General features: G+C 50.1%; 1 protein-coding gene across 1 annotated transcript in view; it reads left to right on the top strand.

Moving 5' to 3' along the window:
* IGSF9B (immunoglobulin superfamily member 9B) overlaps positions 1-21,800 on the top strand; it is a 70,937-nt gene that overhangs the window by 11,975 nt on the left and 37,162 nt on the right. The window contains 9 exon segments of the mRNA XM_058289493.1: positions 788-934; positions 16,095-16,246; positions 16,528-16,645; positions 17,423-17,564; positions 18,042-18,187; positions 20,503-20,645; positions 20,886-21,026; positions 21,115-21,231; positions 21,411-21,561. Of these exon segments, the coding sequence (XP_058145476.1) occupies positions 788-934; positions 16,095-16,246; positions 16,528-16,645; positions 17,423-17,564; positions 18,042-18,187; positions 20,503-20,645; positions 20,886-21,026; positions 21,115-21,231; positions 21,411-21,561 (1,257 nt within the window).

Genomic DNA, 21,800 nt, shown 5'->3' with positions numbered 1-21,800 from the left:
GGTGAGGGGTGGACTGAGGTGGTGGGCGAGGGGGTGAGGGGCCCGGGGGTGTCCATGTACCTCTGGTGTGGAGGAAGGGGGCTGCCCCCCATTGGGCTTGTCTCACACCGAAACTGTCCGCTCCCGCTGCCACGGGTGAGACAAAGACGGCCTCCTAAGGGGGCGGGGATGACGGTATGGCAGGGCAGCTCTGGGGGCTGCACTCTGTCTGCCAGTCTTTTCCTCGGTCTTGGGGTACAGGCTCTGCAGCCCCTTCTTCTGGAGTTAGTGCTGAGAGCGGCAGTAGGACTGGGAGGGACCGAGCATACTGGTGCCTGACCTGCCTTCCTTCCTTGTGCCCTGGCCATGGAGAAGCCAGACAGAGCCAGACATGTGCGTGGGGTCTTGGGGTGGGGGCAGTGTTCACCTGCAGTGGCTTTATCCTCTTTGGCTCCTCCCTCTCTCCCTCTCTCTCCCGTCTCTTCTCAGCTCTGCCTCCTCCCTGCCTTTCCTTTATCCTGAAGGTCTCCAAAAGCAGGGGAGTGTTTCAGGGACCTGAGGCCTTTCTCAGCAGCAGACAAGTGGAGCTGCAGTTGCAGGCTGGGGAGGGGCCAGCCAGGTCAGAGGGGCTGGGGAGGGACAGCAGCCGAGCGGCCGCCTTTTCCCTTGCACCCCTGCCGCTGGAGGTCACCGCAGGGGGAGGTGGTCCGAAGGCCGTGCTTGGACCCCATCTTTGGCTGTGGCGGGGAATGACGGCAGCCCGCCTGCCTGATGGCACCTGGGGCTTTTCTTCGCTCTGTCTCCCCAGGCCGGGCGAGTCTTCATGACAAAGCATCTCTGCGGCTGGAGCAGGTTCGCTCGGAGGACCAGGGCTGGTACGAGTGCAAAGTGCTCATGCTGGACCAGCAGTATGACACCTTTCACAACGGCAGCTGGGTGCACCTCACCATCAACGGTGCGTACGCAGGGGTCCCCCAGGGTCACCGAGGCGCTTTCTGAGGTCCTGCCCTATGCCACCTGTGGAAGCCTTTACTCCCTGCTGCGCCCATCCCTTCTCCAAATCCCTGCTGCAGAGAGGAGTCTCTGCAAGGCATGGCCCCCGTGCACTGCCTCTGCTCCCCTGCTCCCCCAAGCCACTTGCCTGATGCCTCTGGGGCCAGCGGTGGTGATCTGAGCAGCACCCCGGGAATGCTGGTGTCAGAGTTCCTTGTAGGGAAGGCAGGAAGTTGAAACCAGGAAGGCAGAGGCTTTGTGCAAGCAAAAGGAATACCTGCTGGTGTCATTGCCCAGCCACGGAAGACCTGTGAGCCCAGGAAATGCCTTCCCTGCAGGAGAGTCTTTTCTGGTTAATATTTTGGTTCCTTTTTCACTCTATGCCTTGGAGTGTTGATGAGGGCAGCTGCCCTGGAGGATGGGAAGGCAGTGAGAGCAAGCCCAGGTGCAGGCCCCACTCAGATGGAGCCCGCAGTCGGAGACCATGTGGGAGAGTCCTGGGGAGAAGGACGTTCATGGTCGTCAGGTATTTACGTTGTGGGTAGAATGAACGTTGATGTGTGCAGATGCGTCACATCCTGGGTCAGGGCAGGGAGCCTCCGCGCAGGCTCTGGCTGAGCGGCTGAAGTCCCCGCGTGGCTGTGGGCCGTGGCTGGGCCTGGGTCGCTCTGGAAGGTGGCCTTGGCGTCGGGGAGCCTGTGCTCACCAAGACCCAGCAAAGGTGAGTGGAGGCTGAGTTTTTCTTTTCTTTTGACCAGGACCCTTATCCTTCTTTACTCGATTTATGACAAAAGCTATTGAATCACAGGTGTGTTCTGGATACGCTGCTAGTTATCAAGATCTCCCCACTCTATACGCTTTGGATGTGTCACACAGAGCTCCAAGTTCTTGTGCTTTTTTAGTTACATAGAGAAGATCTGGGTTTAAAGAACAATCATCATGAAATCTAAGATTCCCATACACCACCCTACTATGAACACCTGGCATTGGTGTGGTGCATTTGTTACAAATGATGAAAGCATGTTTTTATAATTGTACTATTACTGTAGTCCAGAGTTTAACTTAGAGTTCATTATGTTGTGTAGTTTCAAGGATTTCAATTTTTTTTCACTAGTAACATGTACAACCTATCACCCTTTCAACCCAATATGTCATTCAGCGCTGTAAATTACATTCACAAGGTTGTGCTGCCATCACCACCATCCATCACCAGAACTCTCCATTATCCCAAGTAGAAACTGTGTACATTTTAAGACTTAACTCTTGATTTCCTACCCCCACCCTTTCCCTGGTGGCCAGTATTCTAGATTCTGACTCAATGAGTTTGTTTATTCTAATTATTTCATATCGGTGATATCACACAATATTTGTCCTTTTCTGCCTGGACACATGACGTCTTCAGGATTCATCTGTGTTTTTGCATGTTTCATGCTTTCATTCCTTTTTATGACAGAATAATATTCCATTGTGTACATGGACCACATTTTGTTTGCATTCATGTGTTGATGGACACTTGGGTTGCTTACATCTTCTGGTGACTGTGAATAATGACGCTATCAACATGGTGTGCAGTATCTGTTTGAAACTCTGTTTTCAGTTCTTCAGGTATATACCTAGAAGTGGGGTTACTGGGTCATATAGCAATTCTATATTTGACTTTCTGCCAAACTGCCTTGCACAGTGGCTGCACCATTTTACATACATACAATGAGTGAATGTTCCTATTTTTCCACATTCTCCCTCTTGAGCACTTTTAGTTTTTTGGTTTTTTTTTTTGTAGTAGCCATTCTAGTGGGTGTGAAATGATCTCATTGTAGTTTTGATTTGCATTTCTCTAATGGCTAATAATGTGGAGCATCTTTTCATGTGCTGTTTGGCTATTTGTGCCTCTTCTTTGGATAAATGTCTATTCAAGTCTTTTGTCCATATTTTAGTTGGGTTGTTTGTCTTTTATTGTTGAGTTGAAAGATAGATTTATATATTCTGTATATTAAACCCTTATCAGATATGTGGTTTCCAAATATTTTGTCCCATTATGTAGGTTGCCTTTTCACTTTCATAATAAAGTCCTTTGATGCACAGAAATTTTAAATTTTGATGGAGTGCCATTTTTTATTTTTTGTTGCTTATGCTTTGTGTGTAAAACCTAAGACATTGCTTAACACAAGGTCCTAAAGATGTTTCATAATTTTCTTTTGGGGGTTTGATCGTTCTGGTTCTTATATTTAGGTCTTTGGTTCATTCTGAGTTGATTTTTTTTTATACGGTGTGAGGTAGAGGTCCTTCTCATCTTTCACAATTGAAGGCTCAGTTTTCTCAGCACTGTTTGTTGAAGAGACTATTCTTTTCCAATTGAGTGGTCTTTGATCCCATGTCAAAAATCAGTTGGACATAAATGTGAGGGTTGATATCTGAATCCTCAGTGCAATTCTGTTGGTCTTTCAGTCTGTCCTTGTGCCAGTACCATGCTGGTTTGATTATTGTGGCTTTGTAATAAGTTTTTTTTTCCCCTTCCCCCACCCCACCCTACTGTTTTACTGTGTCCATTCACTGTGTGATCTTCTGTGTCTGTTTCTTTTTGTCTTCTCTTCTTGTTTTCTCCTCTAGGCTTTACTGTGTAATGAGTTTTAAGATCAGGGATTGTGAGCCCTCCAACTTTGTTCTTCTTTGTCAAGGTGGCTTTGGTTATTTAGGGCCCCTTACCCTTCCATGTAATTTTTTTTCTTTTTCACTTTTGTTCTTTATTTTTAAAGAAGTTTTAGATTACATAAAAGTTATATTGTAAATATAGGGGGTTCCCATACCCCCCTCCCCCCACACACACTTTCCCCATTAACAACATCTTTCATTAGTGTGGTATATTTGTTACAATTGATGAGCAAATACTAACCAAGCACTATAGTTTACATTATGGTTTAAACTTTGCACTGCACAATTTTATAGGTTTTGATAACATGTGTAATGGCCTGTATCCGTCATTTCAATGTCATGCAGAACAATTCCGATGTCCCCAAAATGCCCAGTGTTACATCTGTTCTTCCCTTTCCCTCCCCTCAGAATCTTTGGTGACCACTGTCTTTATATCAGTGTTACAAGTTCTTCCATTACTAGAATAAGTCTACTTTGGTCCATAGTTGTATTCCCCCCTTAGGTGTGTTCATTCCTTAATCTTGAGGATTTGGGGATAGAGATGCTCACTCTGCTTCATATTTTTTCTTTTAAAGATTTATTTTATTTATTCTTCCCTCCCCGCCCACACACACACCTTGTTTGTGCTCATTGTCTGCTCTCTGCCTCCATTTGTTGTCTGCTCATCTTTGCTTTAGGTGGCACTGGGAACCGAACCTGGGACCTCCCATGTGGGAGAGAGGCACTCAATTGCTTGAACTATCTTAACTCCCCGCTTTGTTGTGTCTCTAGTTGTCTTTCCTCTTTGTGTCTCCTTGTTTCATCAGTTTGCCATGCCTGCCCATCACGCCAGCTTGCTGTCTTGCTTGTCTTCTCTAGGAGGCACTGGGAACCAAGTGCCCACATGGTAGGTGGGAATTCAGTTGCTTGAGCCACATCCACTTCCCTCTGCTTCATGTTGAGAGGGGGTTTAGATCCCTTGGGGTAGATGGGTGGAGCTCTCTTGCTTGCAGTTGTAGATACTCTGTTTTTTTGGGATGGGCGTTGTTCATAGTCATCCTTTTGTTGGGTGTCCTGGGTCTGATGAACTGGAGAGTGGGTGTTGGCGGCTCTCCTGAGATTCAGGGCTCAACCAGAATATGAACAGCCAGAAGAATTAAGTCTCTGGGACATAGATTTAACAAGAAAGTGCTAATTATAGGTTCAAATAAAAGGGGCAGAAGAGCCATGTGTAGGAAAACTACAAATGAGTCTAACTCTGATACATTGGGAAAATAGGCTATCCAAGAGAGACATTCAAAGATAAGGCCCAATGATGGGGTGCCAATTTCCTGGGGTTGTCTATGATAACCACTAAGTGTCAGTTTTTCAAGAGTAATGATTTATAGTTACCTGCATTAATATTGAGGGCTTGACATACTGGTCTGTTTTCTTTTATCAGGCACTGCCTGTGTACGTGAGAGATTTTTGCCTCTCTATTTGAGAATGTAGCAGGACTCTCCAGGATGGGAGTTTAATATTTCTTTTTTATTGTATGGGTCTCTACCCACTGAGATAACACCTTTATGACAGGATGAACATATTCATAGTCCATAGAAGCATGCCCCAGGTGCTCCCTTTCTCACATATATCCCCACCAACCATACCTTGCACCACTGACCCTCCGCTGCCGTATTTGCTGAAAGAACATACCCACCATTGTAGTTTTAACACAGACCTACAAATCCCCAGAGTTTACCTGTTCCTTCCACCAGCCCTCGCCCCAGTTCCATGGATAGTCCAACCCACCTCTCTCCCACCCTGCTTACTCTCATTCCAGCACAATCAACCCCACTCACATCCCTGTACCACCATCACCCCCATCCACAGCCAAATCACTCCCTTCCACCTTATCATAGGTTCTGCCCATTTTGAGCATCATCTTACCACACTCTACTCCCTTTCTGTCTCCTGGTAACCTGTCTTCTAGACTCTAGCTCTGTGAGTCTGCTTATATGCTTAGGTTATATCAGTAAGGTCATGTAATATTTGTCCTTAGTGACTGGCTTACCTCATGTAACATAAGGTCTTTGAGATCCATCCATATTGTGTATGTCAATACTTCATTCCTTCTTACAGCTCAATAATATTCTATTGTATGTATAATATATACCACATTTTGCTTATCCATTCATCTGTTGATAGACCTTTGGGTTGCTTCCAGCTTTTGACAATAGTGAATAATGCCGCTATGAACATTGGTGAGCATATATCTGTTCATGTCCCTGCTTTCAGTCCTTCTGGGTATATACCCAGGCAGTCTTCCATATAAATTTAGTGATTCGCTTTTCTATTTCTGCAAAGAAGATGGTTGTAATTTTGATTGGTATTGCATTGGATCTGTAAATTGTTTAGGGTAGAACTGACATCTTAACAATGTTTGTCTGCCATTCCAGGAACATGGAATGTCTTTCTATTTATTTATTTAGGTTTTCTTTTACCAATGTTTGTAATTTTCTATGTACAAGTCTTTTATATCTTTGGTTACATTCATTCTTAGATATTTTATTTTTTTAGCTGGTATTATAAATGGAATTTTTTCTTGATTTCTTCTTCCAATTGTTCATTATCAATGTATACACTGTAAAATGTTACACAGTAAAATGTTACTGATTTTTTTATGTAGATCTTGTATTGAGTTTCTTTGCTGAATTTGTTCATTAGCTCTAGGAACTTTGTTATATTTTTTGGGATTCTCTCTGTATATGGTCATGTCAAATGCAAACAGGGACACTTTTACTTCTTCCTTTCCAATTTGGATGCCATTTATTTCTTTTTCTTGCCTAACTGCTCTGGCTAGAACTTCTACTATATTGTAGAATAACAGTGGTAACAGTGGGCATCCTTGCCTTATTCCTGATCTTAGAGGGAAAGCTTTCAGTCTTTCACCACTGGGTATGATGTTAGCTATAGTTTTTAAAAAAGTGTATAGCCTTTATCATGTTCAAGAAGTTTCAGTATAGCCTTGGTTTTCTAAGTGTTTTTATCAAGAATGGGTGCTATATTTTGTCAAATGCTCTATCCGTGTCAGTTGAGATGGCCATGTGTTTTTTTTTCCCTCTCTTTCATTCTGTTAATGTGATATATTTCATGAATTGATTTTCTTATATTGAACCTCCCTTGCAAAAAACTGGGATAAATCCAACTTGATCTTGGTATGTAATTCTTTTAATGTGCTGTTGGATTTAGTTTGTAGTATTCTGTCATCGACAAGTTTTGCATCTAGGTTCATAAGAGATATTGGTCTGCCATTTTCTTTTCTTGTGATATCTTTGTCTGGCTTTGGTATGAGGATGATGTTGGCCTTACAGAGTGAATTAGGGAGTGTTCCCTTCTCTTTGATTTTTGGAAGAGTTTGAGCATGATTAGTATTATTTTTTCTTTGAATATATGGTAAAATTTCTCGGTGAAGTCATCTGATCCTGGAATTTTCTTTATTGGGAGGATTTTGATTACTGATTCAATCTCTACTAGTTATTGGCCTGTGGAGATCTTCTGTTTCTTCTTGAGTCAATGTATGAAGTTTGTGTGCTTCTAGGACTTTGCCCATTTCTTCTGAGTTATCTAATTTGTTGTCATACAGTTGTTATTGTATCCACTTTTCATGCTTTTTATTTCAGTGGGGTCTGTAGTAATATTCTCCTTTTCATTTCTGACCTTTAAAAATTTGTGTCCTCCTTTTTTTCTTCATCAGTCTAGCTAATTGTCAATTTCATAGACCTTTTCAAAGAACCAACTTATGGTTTTATTGATTCTATTGCTTTTTATTCTTTATTTCATTTAGTTCTGCTCTAATTTTTGTTATTTCCATCCTTCTGCTTCCCTTGCATTTAGTTTGCTCTTCTTTTTGTAGAGCCTCTTGTTGTAAAGTTAGGTCTCTGGTTTGGGATCTTTCTTCTTTTTCAATGTAAGCATTTAGAGCTATAAATTTCCCTCTCATCATTGCTTTTGCTGCATCTCATAAATTTTTGCATGTTGTATTTCTTTTTCATTTACCTCAAGAAATGTCCTAATTTCAATTGTGATTTCCTGTTTAACCCATTGGTTGTTTAAGAATATATTGCTTATTTTCCACGTTTGTGAATTTTCCATTTCCCCCTCTGTCATTGATTTCTAGTTTTATTCAGTTGTGGTCAGAGTAAATATATTGTATGATTTCAATAGTTTTGTATTTATTGAGACTTCTTTTATGAAAGATATGTTTTGTCCTAGAGAATTACACATAATCACTTCGAGACGTTTTGTGTATTCTGTTGCTGGGTGAAGTGTTCTATATGTATCTGTTAGGTCTGCTTGGTTTAGAATGTCATCCAAGTCTTGTATTTCCTTATTGATATTATGTCTAGATGATCTATGTATTATTGGTAGTGGTGTATTAAAGTCTCCCACTAATATTGTAGAACCATCAATTTGTCCCTTCAAATCTTTTTTACTTCATATATTTCAGGGCTTTGCTATTAGGTGCATATATATTTATAATTGTTTTGTCTTTTTGTTAAATTGACTGTCTTTGTCCCTCATAACAGTTTTTTACTTAAAAATTATTTTATCTGATATTAGGATAGGCTAATATCTCTTTTGGTTACTACTTGCATGGTGTATTTTTTCCCACCCTTTCACATTCAACCTACTTAAGTCTTTGAAGTTAAGGTGAGTTTCTTGTAGACAGAAGAGAGTTGGGTCAATTTCTTTTTTCAATCCATTTTGTCAATCTCTGCCTTCTGATAGGGTAATTTCATCTATTAATTTAAAGAAGTGACTTTCTTTTGTCATTTGCTATTTATTCTTTGTAAGTCTTATACCTTTTTTGTCCCTCGGTTCTTCCCTTTATGCCTATTTTCTTATTTATTTGATTTTTTGTATTGTAACATGTTGAGTCTCTTCTCATTTCTATATGAGATATTATTCATATATTTTCTTTGTGACTACAATTGGGTTTAAATTTCATATGCTAAATATATAACAGTCCTACTTGCTTTGATGCCAATTTGTCTTCAATAGCATATACATACACTGTTCCTATACTCCATCCCTTTTTTTGTGCTTGTTACAAATTGTATATTTGTACATTTTATATCTAAAATAACAGATTTATCATTGTGCATTTACGTTTTAGCACCTATAGGAAGTAAGAAGTGGAGTTACATACCAAAAATGACAATACTGGCATTTATAATTACCCAAATGGTTACCTTTACCATGGATCTTTTGTGCCAGTTTGAACTACTATCTAGTGTCCTTTCCTTTCCATCTGAAGAATGCCTTTAGTATTGCTTGTTGGGCAGGTTTAGTGGTGATGCACTCCCTCAGCTATTTTCTAAAGCTGGAAATGTTTTAATCTCTCTGTTTTTGCAAGAAAGTCTTGCTGAATATGAAATTCTTGATTGGCAATAGTTTTTTTCAGCACTCTAATTATTTTAACCTACTTTCTTCTTGCCTCCATGGTTTCTGATGAGAAATTGGCCCTAATCTAATTGGGACTCCCTTGAAGATAACACATTGCTTTTCTCTTGCTGCCTTCAGAACTCTCTCCTTGCCCTTTGCATTTGACAGTTTGATCAGTATGTGAAGGGGCATATTTTTCTTCAAGTTTATTCTGTTTGGTGTTCTCTGGGCTTTTTGGATCAACATATTCATGTCTTTTGCTAAGTTTTGGAAATCTTCTGTCATTTCTTTGACTATTCATTTTGCCTCTCTCTCTTTTTCATCTCCTTCTGGGACCTCCAAAATGCATACATTGGTATGCTTGATGATATCCTGAAGATTTTCTAGTCTATTTTGCTTTTTTACAATTCTTTCTGCTTCTCAGCCTGACTTATTTCAATTATCTTGTCTGAGTTCACATATTCTTTTTTCTACCAGCACCAATCTGCTGTTGAAACTTACCTGGAAATTTTTAATTTCAATTATATTGGTCTTCACCTCTACTCGTTCTATTGGTTCCTTTTTAAAAATTTTATCTCATATTATTCATTCATTGTTTTCCTGATATCCTTTAGTTCTTTCTCTGTATTTTCCTTTATCTCCATGAACATACTGAGGATTATTTTTTAAAAAGCCTTTGTCCAGTATGTCCACAGTCTGGTCTCTTTTTCAGTGATATTTTTTTGATGTTTTTCCTCTTCCTTTGGATAGGCCATCATTTCCTATTTCTTTGTCTTGTAATCTTTTGTTGCACACTGCACATTTTAATATTTTAAAGTAACTCTGGTATTTATTCCCTGAAATGTCTGTTTCTTGATTTTGTAACTAGCTGGCAGTATGACTGATTTTCTTGAGTATCAGTTCTCCAACCAGGAATGCCTTCCCAAAGTGAAAGCAAAGTGCAGGGTCTTTTCTGTCTTTTTTTGGGTCTGTTTCTTATCCTGGGCCTGTGTTGGTGAGTGGCCCTACAAGTTCCCCTGTCTACAGGTGTTTGAGTGACCACTCTAATTCCCAGGAGACAGACCTTCTCAGTCTCTTGGGTGTTCCACTGCTGGACTTAAGCAGGTAATCCTTTGCCCTGGACAATCCACCTCAGTTGTTTCCTACATGGTTTTCATTGTCTCAAGGTGTTTTTGCTTGGAGGGCAGGTTCTGGTATGGGGGCCAGGGAGCACGCCAGAGAGGACTTTCCCAAGCCCGCCCTCCCCAGCTGGAGCAAGTCCAGGGACCCACAATGAGTTCCTGCCTAGCTCTAAACCACCCGGGGGAGACGAAGCCCGGACGAGTTCCAGGAGCTTCTTCCTTGTCTCTACCAAGCTGCGCTTTCATCACCTGCCCAGGCAGTGCAGTCTTCAGCTGTTCTTCACAGCCCTGAAGGCGCTTTCCCCCTATAAGTCTCCTCCACTGCCTTTGTCTAGGAAGGATGGAACAAAGGTTGCCTTCATAGCTGGGTCCCCAGGGATCCGAAGTCACAAATCAAAAGCCATGATCAGTGGTCAGCCCATACCCACCCCAGATCTTGGGCAAGTGGGTTTTTATGTCCCTTTCTGGCACCAGTAAGTTATGCCAGGGGCTGGTGGACCCCACTGCTGCTTGCCATGGGAATGGGTGCCAGGCGCTGGAAGCCACCCTGCACAGAGAGAGCATTTTCTGGTATTTACCGCAATGTTCCAACATTGTCCTCCTGCTCTTCCCTGGATGCTGCACAGTGCTCTGCTGGACGCCAGAGTTTGGAAATAGTTGATTCAGACAGTTCCTGCTCGTTTAATAGTTGTTCTAGAGGAAAGATTGATTCCTGGAGCTTCCTGTGCTGCTGTCTTCCCATGCTTTGTGGTTTTGATGTCTGAGCCAGTGGTTGCTGTGGTTGGAAGAGAGCCATTGGCATTGTCCTAGACTGAATGCTTAGTTCTCATCTGCCCTGAGGGATGGCCCTTCCCCTTCCGCCTCTGCCTCAGGAAGCTCATGCACTCCTCCAGGGCTGAGTCTGGTTCCAAGGACCTGTCCATGGTCCTAGGGGAGCAGAATGCTTTTAAGAGCACTGGTCTAGGAAAAGGAGCCTTAAGCTGGCAGCCCTTGGTTGGCATCAGGCCCTGGCATGGAGCTTTCCTCACCACCCAGCAAACTCTTGAGAGGCCCCTCCTTTAAAAATTTTTTTATTGAAGTATATCATTCATACGTGAATATACATGAACAATAAGTGTATAGTGAAAGTTGTGAACTTACAAAACAAAAGTGCACAACATCATATAGAGCTCCCATACATCGCCCCCCCCACCAACACCTTATATTGTTGTAAAGCATTGGCTACAAATTATGAAAGAGTATCATCAGAATGTTACTGCTAACTAGAGTACATATCTTACCTTTGGTGTATTTTCTACTGAACCCACTCTATTATTTTTTTAAACTTATTTTTATTACAGACGTTGTGATCCTATGAAACAATCATGCACATGTGCAGAATTCCCATACAATGCTCCTTCGTCAACACACCACACCGTGGTGGAAGATTTGTTACAGATTATGAAATAATGTCATCCGACTATTACCATCAACCATGGTCCATGGTATAAATTTGGCACACTTTTTCCATACTCCCCTGTTATCAACACAGTACAGCTTTGGCATTGATGCAAGAATATTACAGTATTGCTGTTATCCAGTCCATAGGTCACACCAATCGTATTTTTCCTGTGCTTCTCCACATTCCCACCACCCTGCAGTGTACATCCAGAGAGTCCTCTTTGTGATGCCAGCAGTGGTGTGTGCAGGGATGAGAGTCCCCTGCTGAGCAGGATCAGGAGCTCCCAGGGGCATTGCATCCTACTCCTTTTGCATCATGTTGGGAATGTCGGTTTCAAGGGTCTGCAGACATTGGGCATTCATGCGGGGTCTACTCATGATGGGAAAGTAGGATCTCTTTGGGAATTGTCTATTCTGTTGCATTCAGTCTTGGTTTGTTCACAAGAGAGCTGATTCTAGTGGAAGTCATAGTAGGTTGGGGTGGGATCAGCATGGAACAAGACCCTAAGAAAATGTGGTTTATTATATTTCATTATTCTACCACACATTAGCTGCACAATCCTGGGCACATTCAGTCACCTCTGAGCTTCACTTTCTTCAACAAAAAACAGTGCCTGTTTGCACGGTTATTATAAGGGTTAAATGAAATACTCTGTGAGAAAATGTCTGGCACAGCATCAATGACATGGGGTAATTAAGTGGCTCTCCTTCCCCTTAAGAGAAAAATGATGAAATCAGGTGACCATGAAGCAGAGGGATGTGGGGAACACATGGGGAGGATTTCAGGTTGGAAGATGCAGAGGACTTGGGTAGTTTGAATGTTCTTTTACATCCACCAGTAAATATTCCATGCAAAATGTATTTTTGAATGTCCACCATCTTGTAAACTCTGGGGACACAGCAGTGGATACAATTCATGACCCAGCTCTTAAGGAGACTTCAAGAAAGAGTCAAGTTCAGAGACAGTTACAGGGCGGACTTTGAGAGAGAGCACAGAGGAGGGAGAGTTGCAAGATCTGTGGTAGGATGAGCAGTTAACTGGGTGGAGGTGGGAGATGAGGGAGGACAGTTCAGGCAGAGGGAACAGCATGCATGGAAGCTCAAAAGAAAAGAGCAGGCACATTTGGGGATGGCAAGGGTTGTTCATATGGAGTGTGTCATTTGCTTCTGACCTGAGAGCTAGGGGGGGCAGTAGAATATATTTCACCATTACCTAGGATGCTACACGCTAAATGGGAAGAACAGACCAGACACCTTGCAAGGTAAAAGAGAGACCTCACCCCTTTCCTTTCACCCCATATCCTGAGGTCCCTTCTGGCAGTATGCCCAGTATTGAAATGAAAGACGCTAGCACCAACGTTCCAACACTTCCAAACTAGAGTGTTCAATGTCAGGCATTTTCCGATAGGGATCGCCTTTGGAAAATGAAGGGCCAAGGAAAAATTAAAATCGTCTCATTTTCCTGTGTTTTATTTGAAGACCAATTGTGTAGAAACAAACTCATGGATTTATTTGCCATGTACAAAAGAACCCCAAAAGTCCATGCTGTACCTAGTTTGGTGGCTGCTTGCAGGAGAGGTCAGCCTCTTTCCAACCTGCACGGTAATTACAGGGTACTTGTTAAAAGATTGAAGCCTGGGAACGCAGCTGGCAAATGAACACCTAATTCAGTAAATAATCGAGACTAGAACCACTATTTTCCTGAAAATGCGAAAGTCCCTGATTAGCACCTAAATAATAAAGCAATTATGTAATTAGTAATTAATTTGTCACTTGAGGACATAATTTAATTTATTATCTTTTCTTTTAAGCTTGACACTAGAGGTATGGGGGGCTGTGGATGCGGTAGCAGTGCTGCAGGGGCAGGCTTGGCAAGGGAGGGGCTGCTCCGTTCTCGGCTTTGTTGGGAGATGAGCTCACCCATGTTCCTGGATGGGGAGAGGTGCCTGGGGATCAGGATTCCAGGGTCCCTCTTGAAGGATTTGGGCTGATTTTTCAACAGCTTTAGCATGTCCTTAGACGTTGGTTGGGAATTGCTTTCCCCGAGGATGCGTGTTGTCTTTACTTCCGTGTGTTATGACGTGGGCTCTTAGCTCATTCAGCGTTCGCTCCCCAAGGGCCCCTGTGTGCATGTGCTGAGCGGAGGCCTTTGGAGGTGACAGGAGAGCGTGGGCTTGCCCTCGCCTTGCTCCTGAAAGCCTATGCCTTTGCCTTGGTGTCGGCCTTCAGAGGCGTGTGTGTGCACGCCCTTCATTCATTTGTTCATTTCATTCATTCATTCATTTAGAGCCCCATGGGGCTCTACTGCATGCCAGGGAACTATGTTGAAAGCTGGGCATGCAGTAGGATTACAGTACAGATCCCTGCTTGCAGGAGCCTCCATGCTAGTCAAGAGGGTGAAGGGGCAGGCAAGTAGGTTCCCCAAACAGTTTTAGTTAGTGGCATGTTCTTTTTATTATTATTATTATTATTATTTTATTGATTTCTCTCCCCTTCTTTCCCCCAGTTGTCTGCTCTCTGTGTCCATTTGCTGCGTGTTCTTCTGTGACCACTTCTATCCTTATCAGCGGCACCAGGAATCTGTTTCTTTTTGTTGTGTCATCTTGTTATGTCAGCTCTCCGTGTGTGCGGCGCCATTCCTGGGCAGGCTGAACTTTCTTTCGCTCTAGTTGGCTCTCTTTATGGGGCGCACTCCTTGCGTGTGGGGCTCCCCCACGCGGGGGACACCCGTGCATGGCAGGGCACTCCTTGCACGCATCAGCACTGTGCATGGGTCAGCTCCACACGGGTCAAGGAGGCCTGGGGTTTGAACCGCGGACCTTCCGTGTGGTAGACGGATGCCCTATCCACTGGGCCAAGTCCACTTCTCAGCGGCATGCTCTTTAAAGAACAGAGGCAGGGTTCAGGGGTGGAGAATGTGGGGAGGGTCTCTTGGATGGACTAACTGGGCAAGGCAGAGGCAGCGAGGAAGCAAGATGCGAATGAAACGAGAGAGCGTCATCTGGATGAGGATTACCAGGCAGAGGGGAAGCAAGTGCCAAGGTCCCGACGTTGGGAGTTCTTGGCACATTTGAGAACCCAGAGAAGGCTGGTGCAGTCGAGGATGGTGAAGGGGCAGAAGTGATTGGTGACGAGGCAGGAGCAGAGCAGGGCTGGGTCACGAAGGCCCGGGGAGCTCCCAGCTTCTCATCAGTGCCTCATCTCTGGAGACATGGCCCCGAGGACGGGACTGGCAAAACACCAGCATTTTTTATGTTTCCCCATTTGACAAGATCCTAACACAAACGCCTCTCATTTAACCTCACGTCAATTCTGCAGGGTTTAGGCGAAGCCTGCAGAGGTTGAGTTCCTGGCTCAAGGTCACACAGGTGGCAGGCTGGGACCTGAGCTTCAGCTTTGGGTGTCCCGAGATGAGCATAGAACAGTCAGCCCCAGGCCAGCTTTGTGTGTTCAAGTCCTTCTAGAGGACCATCAGGACTGGTGTTCAGAATGGGGTCCCCCATTGCCAGGTCAGAGAACCCCAGAACGGATGGCCCATGGGTTATGGTTGACCAGATAACTGCTATGAGCAGCTCAGGCAGCCGAGATGGAGACTTTTCAAAGCCGATGGCCCGGGCAGGATGGAGGTTTTTTTTTTTTCCCCCTTAGTTATACTTTATTGAGAATATAAATGTTTATTTTTATTATCATATTGCATTCAGTCTGCATTTATCAGAATAACCTTGGCAATTAATATAGTAAAGTATTTTGTAAGATGAACATCTTGCTCTTGAAACTGCATAAAAATGCTATACACTGCTTTTTAAACTTTTAATGTTGATCTTTAGTGAACAAAACTTAGGAACAAAGTTTTAGTGTTCCATATTCGTAGGATTACCTAAAATCACACAGGATGGCGTTTTAATCAAAACTCCAGTGCGGGGTGATGGGGGGACAACTTCACGTATGAGGGGAGAAGGAGGCAGGGCGATGAGCGTGGGCCTGGCTGGGCCGTCGCTGTGTGTCAGGCCTGCTTCTCTGTGCCCTCTGACGGCCATGCTCTGGACACAGGGTCAGGTTGAGCTGGGGCCGAGGAAGGAGGGAGGGGCCAGGCCTGGTGGGAAAGACTGCGGGACACCAGCACAGCGTGGGGGTGGGTACGAGGGAGGGCAGGTGTGGCGTGCGAGCTCCACGCGTGAGCCGCCGCGGGTGTTGCTGCCCCGGTGCTGGGAGCCGCGTCGGTGGAGCAGATGCGCAGGGAACACACATTCCCTGTGAATCAGCACGGCCCGGTGGGGAGAGTCTTGAGCCGGGTCCAGCCTGGTTCGAGTCCCGCGGCCACCCTGCCTGGCACCGCAGCAGCGGGCGGAGCGCTCGCCCGGCTCGTCCTGCGCGTCTTGGTCGTCACCTGGGCGTCCTCGTCTTCACCTGGCGCGTGGTGCCCGGCTCGGGGCCGTGAGCGGCGCCGTGTGCGCCCCGTGGCCGCCAGCGCGGTTGACCTGTCCTTGACTCACCGGGTGTCCTTTCCAGCTCCTCCCACCTTCACGGAAACGCCCCCCCAGTACATCGAGGCCAAGGAGGGTGGCAGCATCACCATGACCTGCACGGCTTTTGGGAACCCCAAGCCCATCGTCACCTGGCTCAAGGAGGGGACGCTCCTAGGTGCTAGCAGGAAATACCAGGTAGGGTGGCCCCCCTCCCTTTGCGCTTCTTTCCCCCTCTCTTCTCGCCATCACGAATGGTGCAAAGGCACAGAAGGAAAACTGTCTGCTGACAGCGGATGGACCGGCGGGGCGGGAGACGGCTGATGGTTGGGGAGGTGGGGGACGAGATGCGCCTCCTTCCCCACCTGCCCAGGTGCATGAGTCCCCCTGGTTCCCCGCCCGGCCGCTTAGAGGTCCCCTTCTGCTTGGGCACGGCCCCCGGGGGGTGGGTGCTGAGTGCCGTCTGTCCTCGGCCCCAGGTGAGTGATGGGAGCCTGACCGTGACATCCGTCAGCCGGGAGGACAGGGGCGCCTACACCTGCCGGGCCTACAGCATACAGGGGGAGGCCGTCCACACCACCCACCTGCTCGTGCAAGGTGAGAGCGCCCGCAGGCTCTCCGTCTCCTGGGGCTTCGCCGGGAGCCCTGGCGCGTGATGGAGCTGGTTCCGGGGGCTGCTCCTGTCCAGGGTGGGCTTCCGGTTTCCCGCTCTGTCCTGCCCCCACCCTCCCCGGGTCATCTCCACTAGTGAGGACATCAGTGAATGAAGAGGAGTGTGGCCGAAGCCCCGGGCGTTGGGTCATGTCAGGCTCTGGAGGAGCTCGGGGAGAAGCCTGGGGTCCGTGCCCCCGGGGAGACGCGGGCGGTGGGGCAGAGCTCACTCCTCAGTCCCCGCTCCCCTCCCCCATGGGCCACAGCCAGGGCCGGCCTGGGCCACCTTGGCTCGAGCCAGAGAGCCAGCAGGTCAGGCGGCTCCGTCTAGAAAGCCAGGGTGGCACGGCTGGGACCTCACCTCCGTGCCTCGCCTTCCAGCCGGGAGCAGGAGAGGCTCCCTGCTGGCTCTGGGCTTTCCCGTCTCGTCTGTCTGGTGCTTAGGGGCCCTGCTGGGGACGGGGATGGGCCAGGAGAGGGTGTGAGCTGCGGGCCATCAAGGTGGCTGCTTTGGGGGACCTGGGTGACAGGAGGATGGGGCATGGGCCGCCCATGTGTGTGCAGTGTCAGCGGCTGCAGGGCGAGCCAGACGCCGGCCGGAAGCGTCTCCACGCCACCCAGCCTGGGGCCGGTGCTGCCCGCCCCCCGCAGCTTCCCGGCCAGCTCCCAGCCGGCCCTGCCCAGACCCGCCAGGCTGGGTCACAGTGCCGCCTGTCTCCCCAGGGCCTCCTTTCATAGTTTCCCCTCCCGAGAACATCACTGTCAACATATCCCAGGATGCTCTGCTCACCTGCCGCGCAGAGGCGTATCCCGGCAACCTCACCTACACCTGGTACTGGCAGGACGAGAACGTCTACTTCCAGAAGTGAGCACCGGCTTGTTCTCTCTCCTGGGGGGAGCCGTCAGACCCCTGGGGGCAAGGCCTTGGAGCACAGGCTGACCTTGGGGCCCCAGGCGTTCCCAGGGAGGGGGCTGCCCTCCGCGTTGCCTCATGTGCTAAGTAGAGAGACGGGGTGGGGGGGTTGGGCCGTGCGGAGGGGCTCGGGGAAAGCGGGGGGCTAGGTCTCCTGCCCCAACGCCGCCTTGCCTGGCGTCTCGTTGGCGACCCCTCGCCACCTGCCTGCTCAAGCCCCACCACTCCCTGCGATGACCTGAAGCGCAGGGGCTGGGGCTCATTACCACCTGGGCTGGCCTCTGGTGGGCGCCCCTCCCCACCAGCCTGCTGCTCCCTGCTCCCCCTCCGTGCAGCCGCCTGGAGCCGGAGGGGGTGATGGGCGCCCACACCTCAACGTCTCGTGGAATCCCCCACGTCCGCCCGCTCACAGCCCTCTCCCCCTCGCAGCGACCTGAAGCTGAGGGTGCGCATCCTGATCGACGGGACCCTCATCATCTTCCGGGTGAAACCAGAGGATGCCGGGAAGTACACCTGTGTTCCCAGCAACAGCCTGGGGCGCTCCCCCTCGGCCTCAGCGTACCTGACCGTGCAGTGTGAGTAGGGCCGGGGGGGGGGGGTCCAGAAGGTTCTAGCAGATTGGGGCCAGAGGACAGCAGGCACTGGGGGGAACGCGGGAAGAGGAGGGGCTGGGGGGGGACATGGGGGGCGGGACCAGGGGGATCCAGAAGGTTCTAGCAGCCTCGGGGCTAGAGGACAGCAGGCACTGGGGGGAGCGTGGGTAGAGGAGGGGCTGGGAGGGACTCGGGGTGCAGGACCTGTGCCAGCCAGGTGGGTGAAACCCAGCTAGCGAGGTGTCTTCTAACGGCAGGTGCAACCACCTGTGTTGGCTAATTCACTCCATCAGCCCGGCTCAGGCTGCTCGGGGCATAGGAGACCCCCTGGCTTACGGACGGCGGTCCTGGGAGTGGACCCAGCCAAGGCCACTGAGCCCTGGCTGAGTCGCCAGCGGGAGCTAGGTCTGTGGTCCCAGGGCCGCTCCGCCGAGGTGCTGCCGCTGGGGTGTGGGACGCGCGGGCAGAGAATTCCCTGGTGTGGGGTGAGCAGGTGCAGCTTTGCCTGGTGGGGCTCCCCTGTGGCTTTCTTGCCCCTCTGCTCTGGGGCTGCTGGAGATCAAGGAACAGGGCTGCCCCCTCATCCCAGAACAGTCCGGGGCCCTTGTGTGAGGACAGTAGTTCCGTCCGCTCATCTTTACCTCTTCAGCGGCACTTGGGCACTTTCCCGCCGTGGGGCAAGCTGAGCATTACGTGGGTGAGAGCGCAGGAGCGCGCCCCGCAGAGAGCAGTAATGCAGTTATCTCTTCCTTTGACGTGTATGGCTGGCCCCACCACTCGGGTGCCACCGTCGTTTTGTTGCTGGAGGTGACGGCATCTCTGTCCTTGGGGGCGGGTGGGGTAATTGCTCGCCCTCGAGGGGATGGATGGCAGGTGTGAGAAGTGCAGCGCCCCGAGCGGAGGCCAGGACTTCGCAGGCTCCAGGCGAGTGGAGGAGAAGCTGGTGGCCACAGGTGGCCAGGCTCGTGCTCTTGACGCGGGGACGTGAACCTGGGGCTTTGGGAGACCTTGGCCAGCAGCATTCCCAGAATCTCCTCGTGTCTGCCGAATGATCTTGCAGGGGGGGAGAAGACATCGATTCTCCGCCTCCGTTGAGAACAGCAGATTACGAGGCGTGAGGCCAAGGAAAGCCGCGGGATCCAGTTCACGCCTGACCCTCCTGGCCCTGTAGTAGGAAAAGGAGTGGAGGAGCCGTTTATAAACCGTTTAGGTGGTGCCCCACACCGTGCTAGGTTGTGAAGATCGAAAAGGAGCACAGGGTCCAGGTGTACAGGGGAGGCCTGCACCCCGTGGGTGGGAGGGGGCAGCGGGCAGGGCATCCGTTTGTCTGTCAGGAGAGGCGTTGTGGTTTTCCCCGTCTCTCCCTCAGCCCTGCACACCCCACCTTGTCCTTTTTTAACCTCCTTCCTGCCTTCAAAGGGAATCCAGGGGATTGGGGTTTACAGGTGGGTGAGACAAGGATCTTTGTATCTGCTAAGAGGCAGTGTTCAGAGTATTTTCCATTCATAAACCCTTTGAAAACCTTGGAGGAAAAAAAAAACCCTCTTCCATACAAAAGTAGGAAGCTGTGTCTAAATATATAATGCAGCCTGGTATTTATGTGATGCTGTTCTCCGAAGAGCTTGTAATGCTGAAAAGATACCAGCTCATTCATCCTTGCCGCCTCCCTCGAGGTTCTGGGTCTTTCTCCTCACTAGCCCACTGGGGTGACTCCCCCCATGTCACAGAAGGAGCCAGGGTCCCCGTGCATCCCTTCCCAGTTCCTTTCCTCTGTGGCCATGCTCAGATCTGTGCACAGATGGGTAAATCGAGGCCCAGAGAGCTGGCCAGCTAGCAGAGGGCCGAGGCAAGAGCTGGCCCCTGTGGCTGTCGCAGTGGCCCCCGTGTGGACAGAGCTGACGTCCTCTTGAGGAGGAGGGAGTGGAAGGAGAGCAGCTGCCCCTCCTCCAGGAGACACGTGTGGGAACGCTGTGGAGGTTGTTGGCACCCAAGGCAGGAGTGCAGGGGCTGGGAGGAGTGGGCAAAGAACAGCCGTGGAGCCGCTGAAGGGGCACAGCAGCCCGGCTTGCTGGGGGGGCTTGCGTGGGGGCGAGCGTTCAAAGCAGAAGTCCCCCCACTTGCGGCGGGCTGGAGAGAGCCGGAGGCTGCGGGCTCAGGAGGGCTGCCCATCCCGCTGCTCCTGGCATCCCGGCGCCCGGAGGAAAGACGCGCCGCCCTGAGAGGCAGGGCGCGGGAAGAACGGCTGGCGCAGGGCCGCGCTCCCACCTCACGCTCACGGCTCTCCTGCCCCTCTGCAGACCCAGCCCGCGTCCTCAACATGCCCCCTGTCATTTACGTGCCCGTGGGAATCCACGGCTACATCCGCTGCCCCGTGGATGCTGAGCCTCCGGCCACCGTGGTCAAGTGGAACAAGGACGGCCGCCCCCTGCAGATCGAGAAGGTGCCGGGGGACGCTCGCTGGGGTCGGGGATGAGGTGCCCCCGCCCTATCCCACGGGGCTGCCCCAGGGCCCTGAGTCACGCCAGGACCCCCGCTGCGGAAACGGCTTCCCCGAGGGTGCGGGACCGGGCCCCCTGCCGGCACTGGCTGTCCTCGGGCGGGCGGGCCCTCCAGGCTGGGGAGGGCTGGCGTGCTCCCGCCCTGACCGCGGCCCCCTCCCCGGCTGCCCACGTGCCCGCAGAACCTGGGCTGGAGCCTGATGGAGGACGGCTCCATTCGCATCGAGGAGGCCACAGAGGAGGCCCTTGGCACGTACACCTGTGTGCCTTACAATACCTTGGGGACCATGGGCCAGTCTGCCCCCGCACGACTCGTCCTGAAGGTGAGAGCGCGGGGGCCGCGAGCGGCTGCCGGGAGCGCGGGCGCCGCAGACCCCCGGCCTGCCAGCCTGGCTGTGCTCTCGTCCCCAGGACCCCCCGTACTTCACGGTGCTACCGGGCTGGGAGTACAGGCAGGAGGCGGGCCGGGAGCTGCTCATCCCCTGCGCCGCGGCCGGAGACCCCTTCCCCGTCATCACCTGGCGGAAGGTACCCCTGGGTTCTGAGCCCCCCGGGGCGGTGGTGGAGGGGGCGCTGGGAGCAGAGCGGGGGCGCTCCGGGCCGGGGGCCGCACGGACCCCTGAGACGCCGTGGCCTCTGTCCCCCCCGCCCCTGCCCCGCTCCTCCCCTGCGCCCCCGCCCTCTCCTTGCCCCCTCGTTTGCCCAAGGTAGGGAAGCCTAGTAGAAGCAAGCACAACGCCCTGCCCAGCGGGAGCCTCCAGTTCCGCGCGCTCAGTAAGGAGGACCACGGCGAGTGGGAGTGCGTCGCCGCCAACGTGGTCACCAGCGTCACTGCCAGCACCCACCTCACTGTCGTGGGTACGTGGGCGCGGCCGGGGGCGGGCCCGGCGGCGGGCAGGGCAGGGGTGCCTGCAGCACCGCGCGCACCTCCGCCCGCACACCTGCACACCTCCGTGGGCCAGGGACCCTGATTTTGACGGGGAAGGGTCCCTGTACCCACCGACCCCAGCGACCTGGGGATGGGGCACCCCCCGCAGTGGAAGTGCAGAGTCCTGAGGCAGGGCCTTCCGGGAGGTGGAGGCGGGGTAACTGGGGAG

The sequence above is a fragment of the Dasypus novemcinctus genome, chromosome 27, assembly GCF_030445035.2.
Source record: "Dasypus novemcinctus isolate mDasNov1 chromosome 27, mDasNov1.1.hap2, whole genome shotgun sequence".
Classification (NCBI taxonomy): Eukaryota; Metazoa; Chordata; class Mammalia; order Cingulata; family Dasypodidae; genus Dasypus; species Dasypus novemcinctus.
Note: the sequence above shows the minus strand (reverse complement) of the source record. Positions and strands in the feature narration are given on the sequence as shown.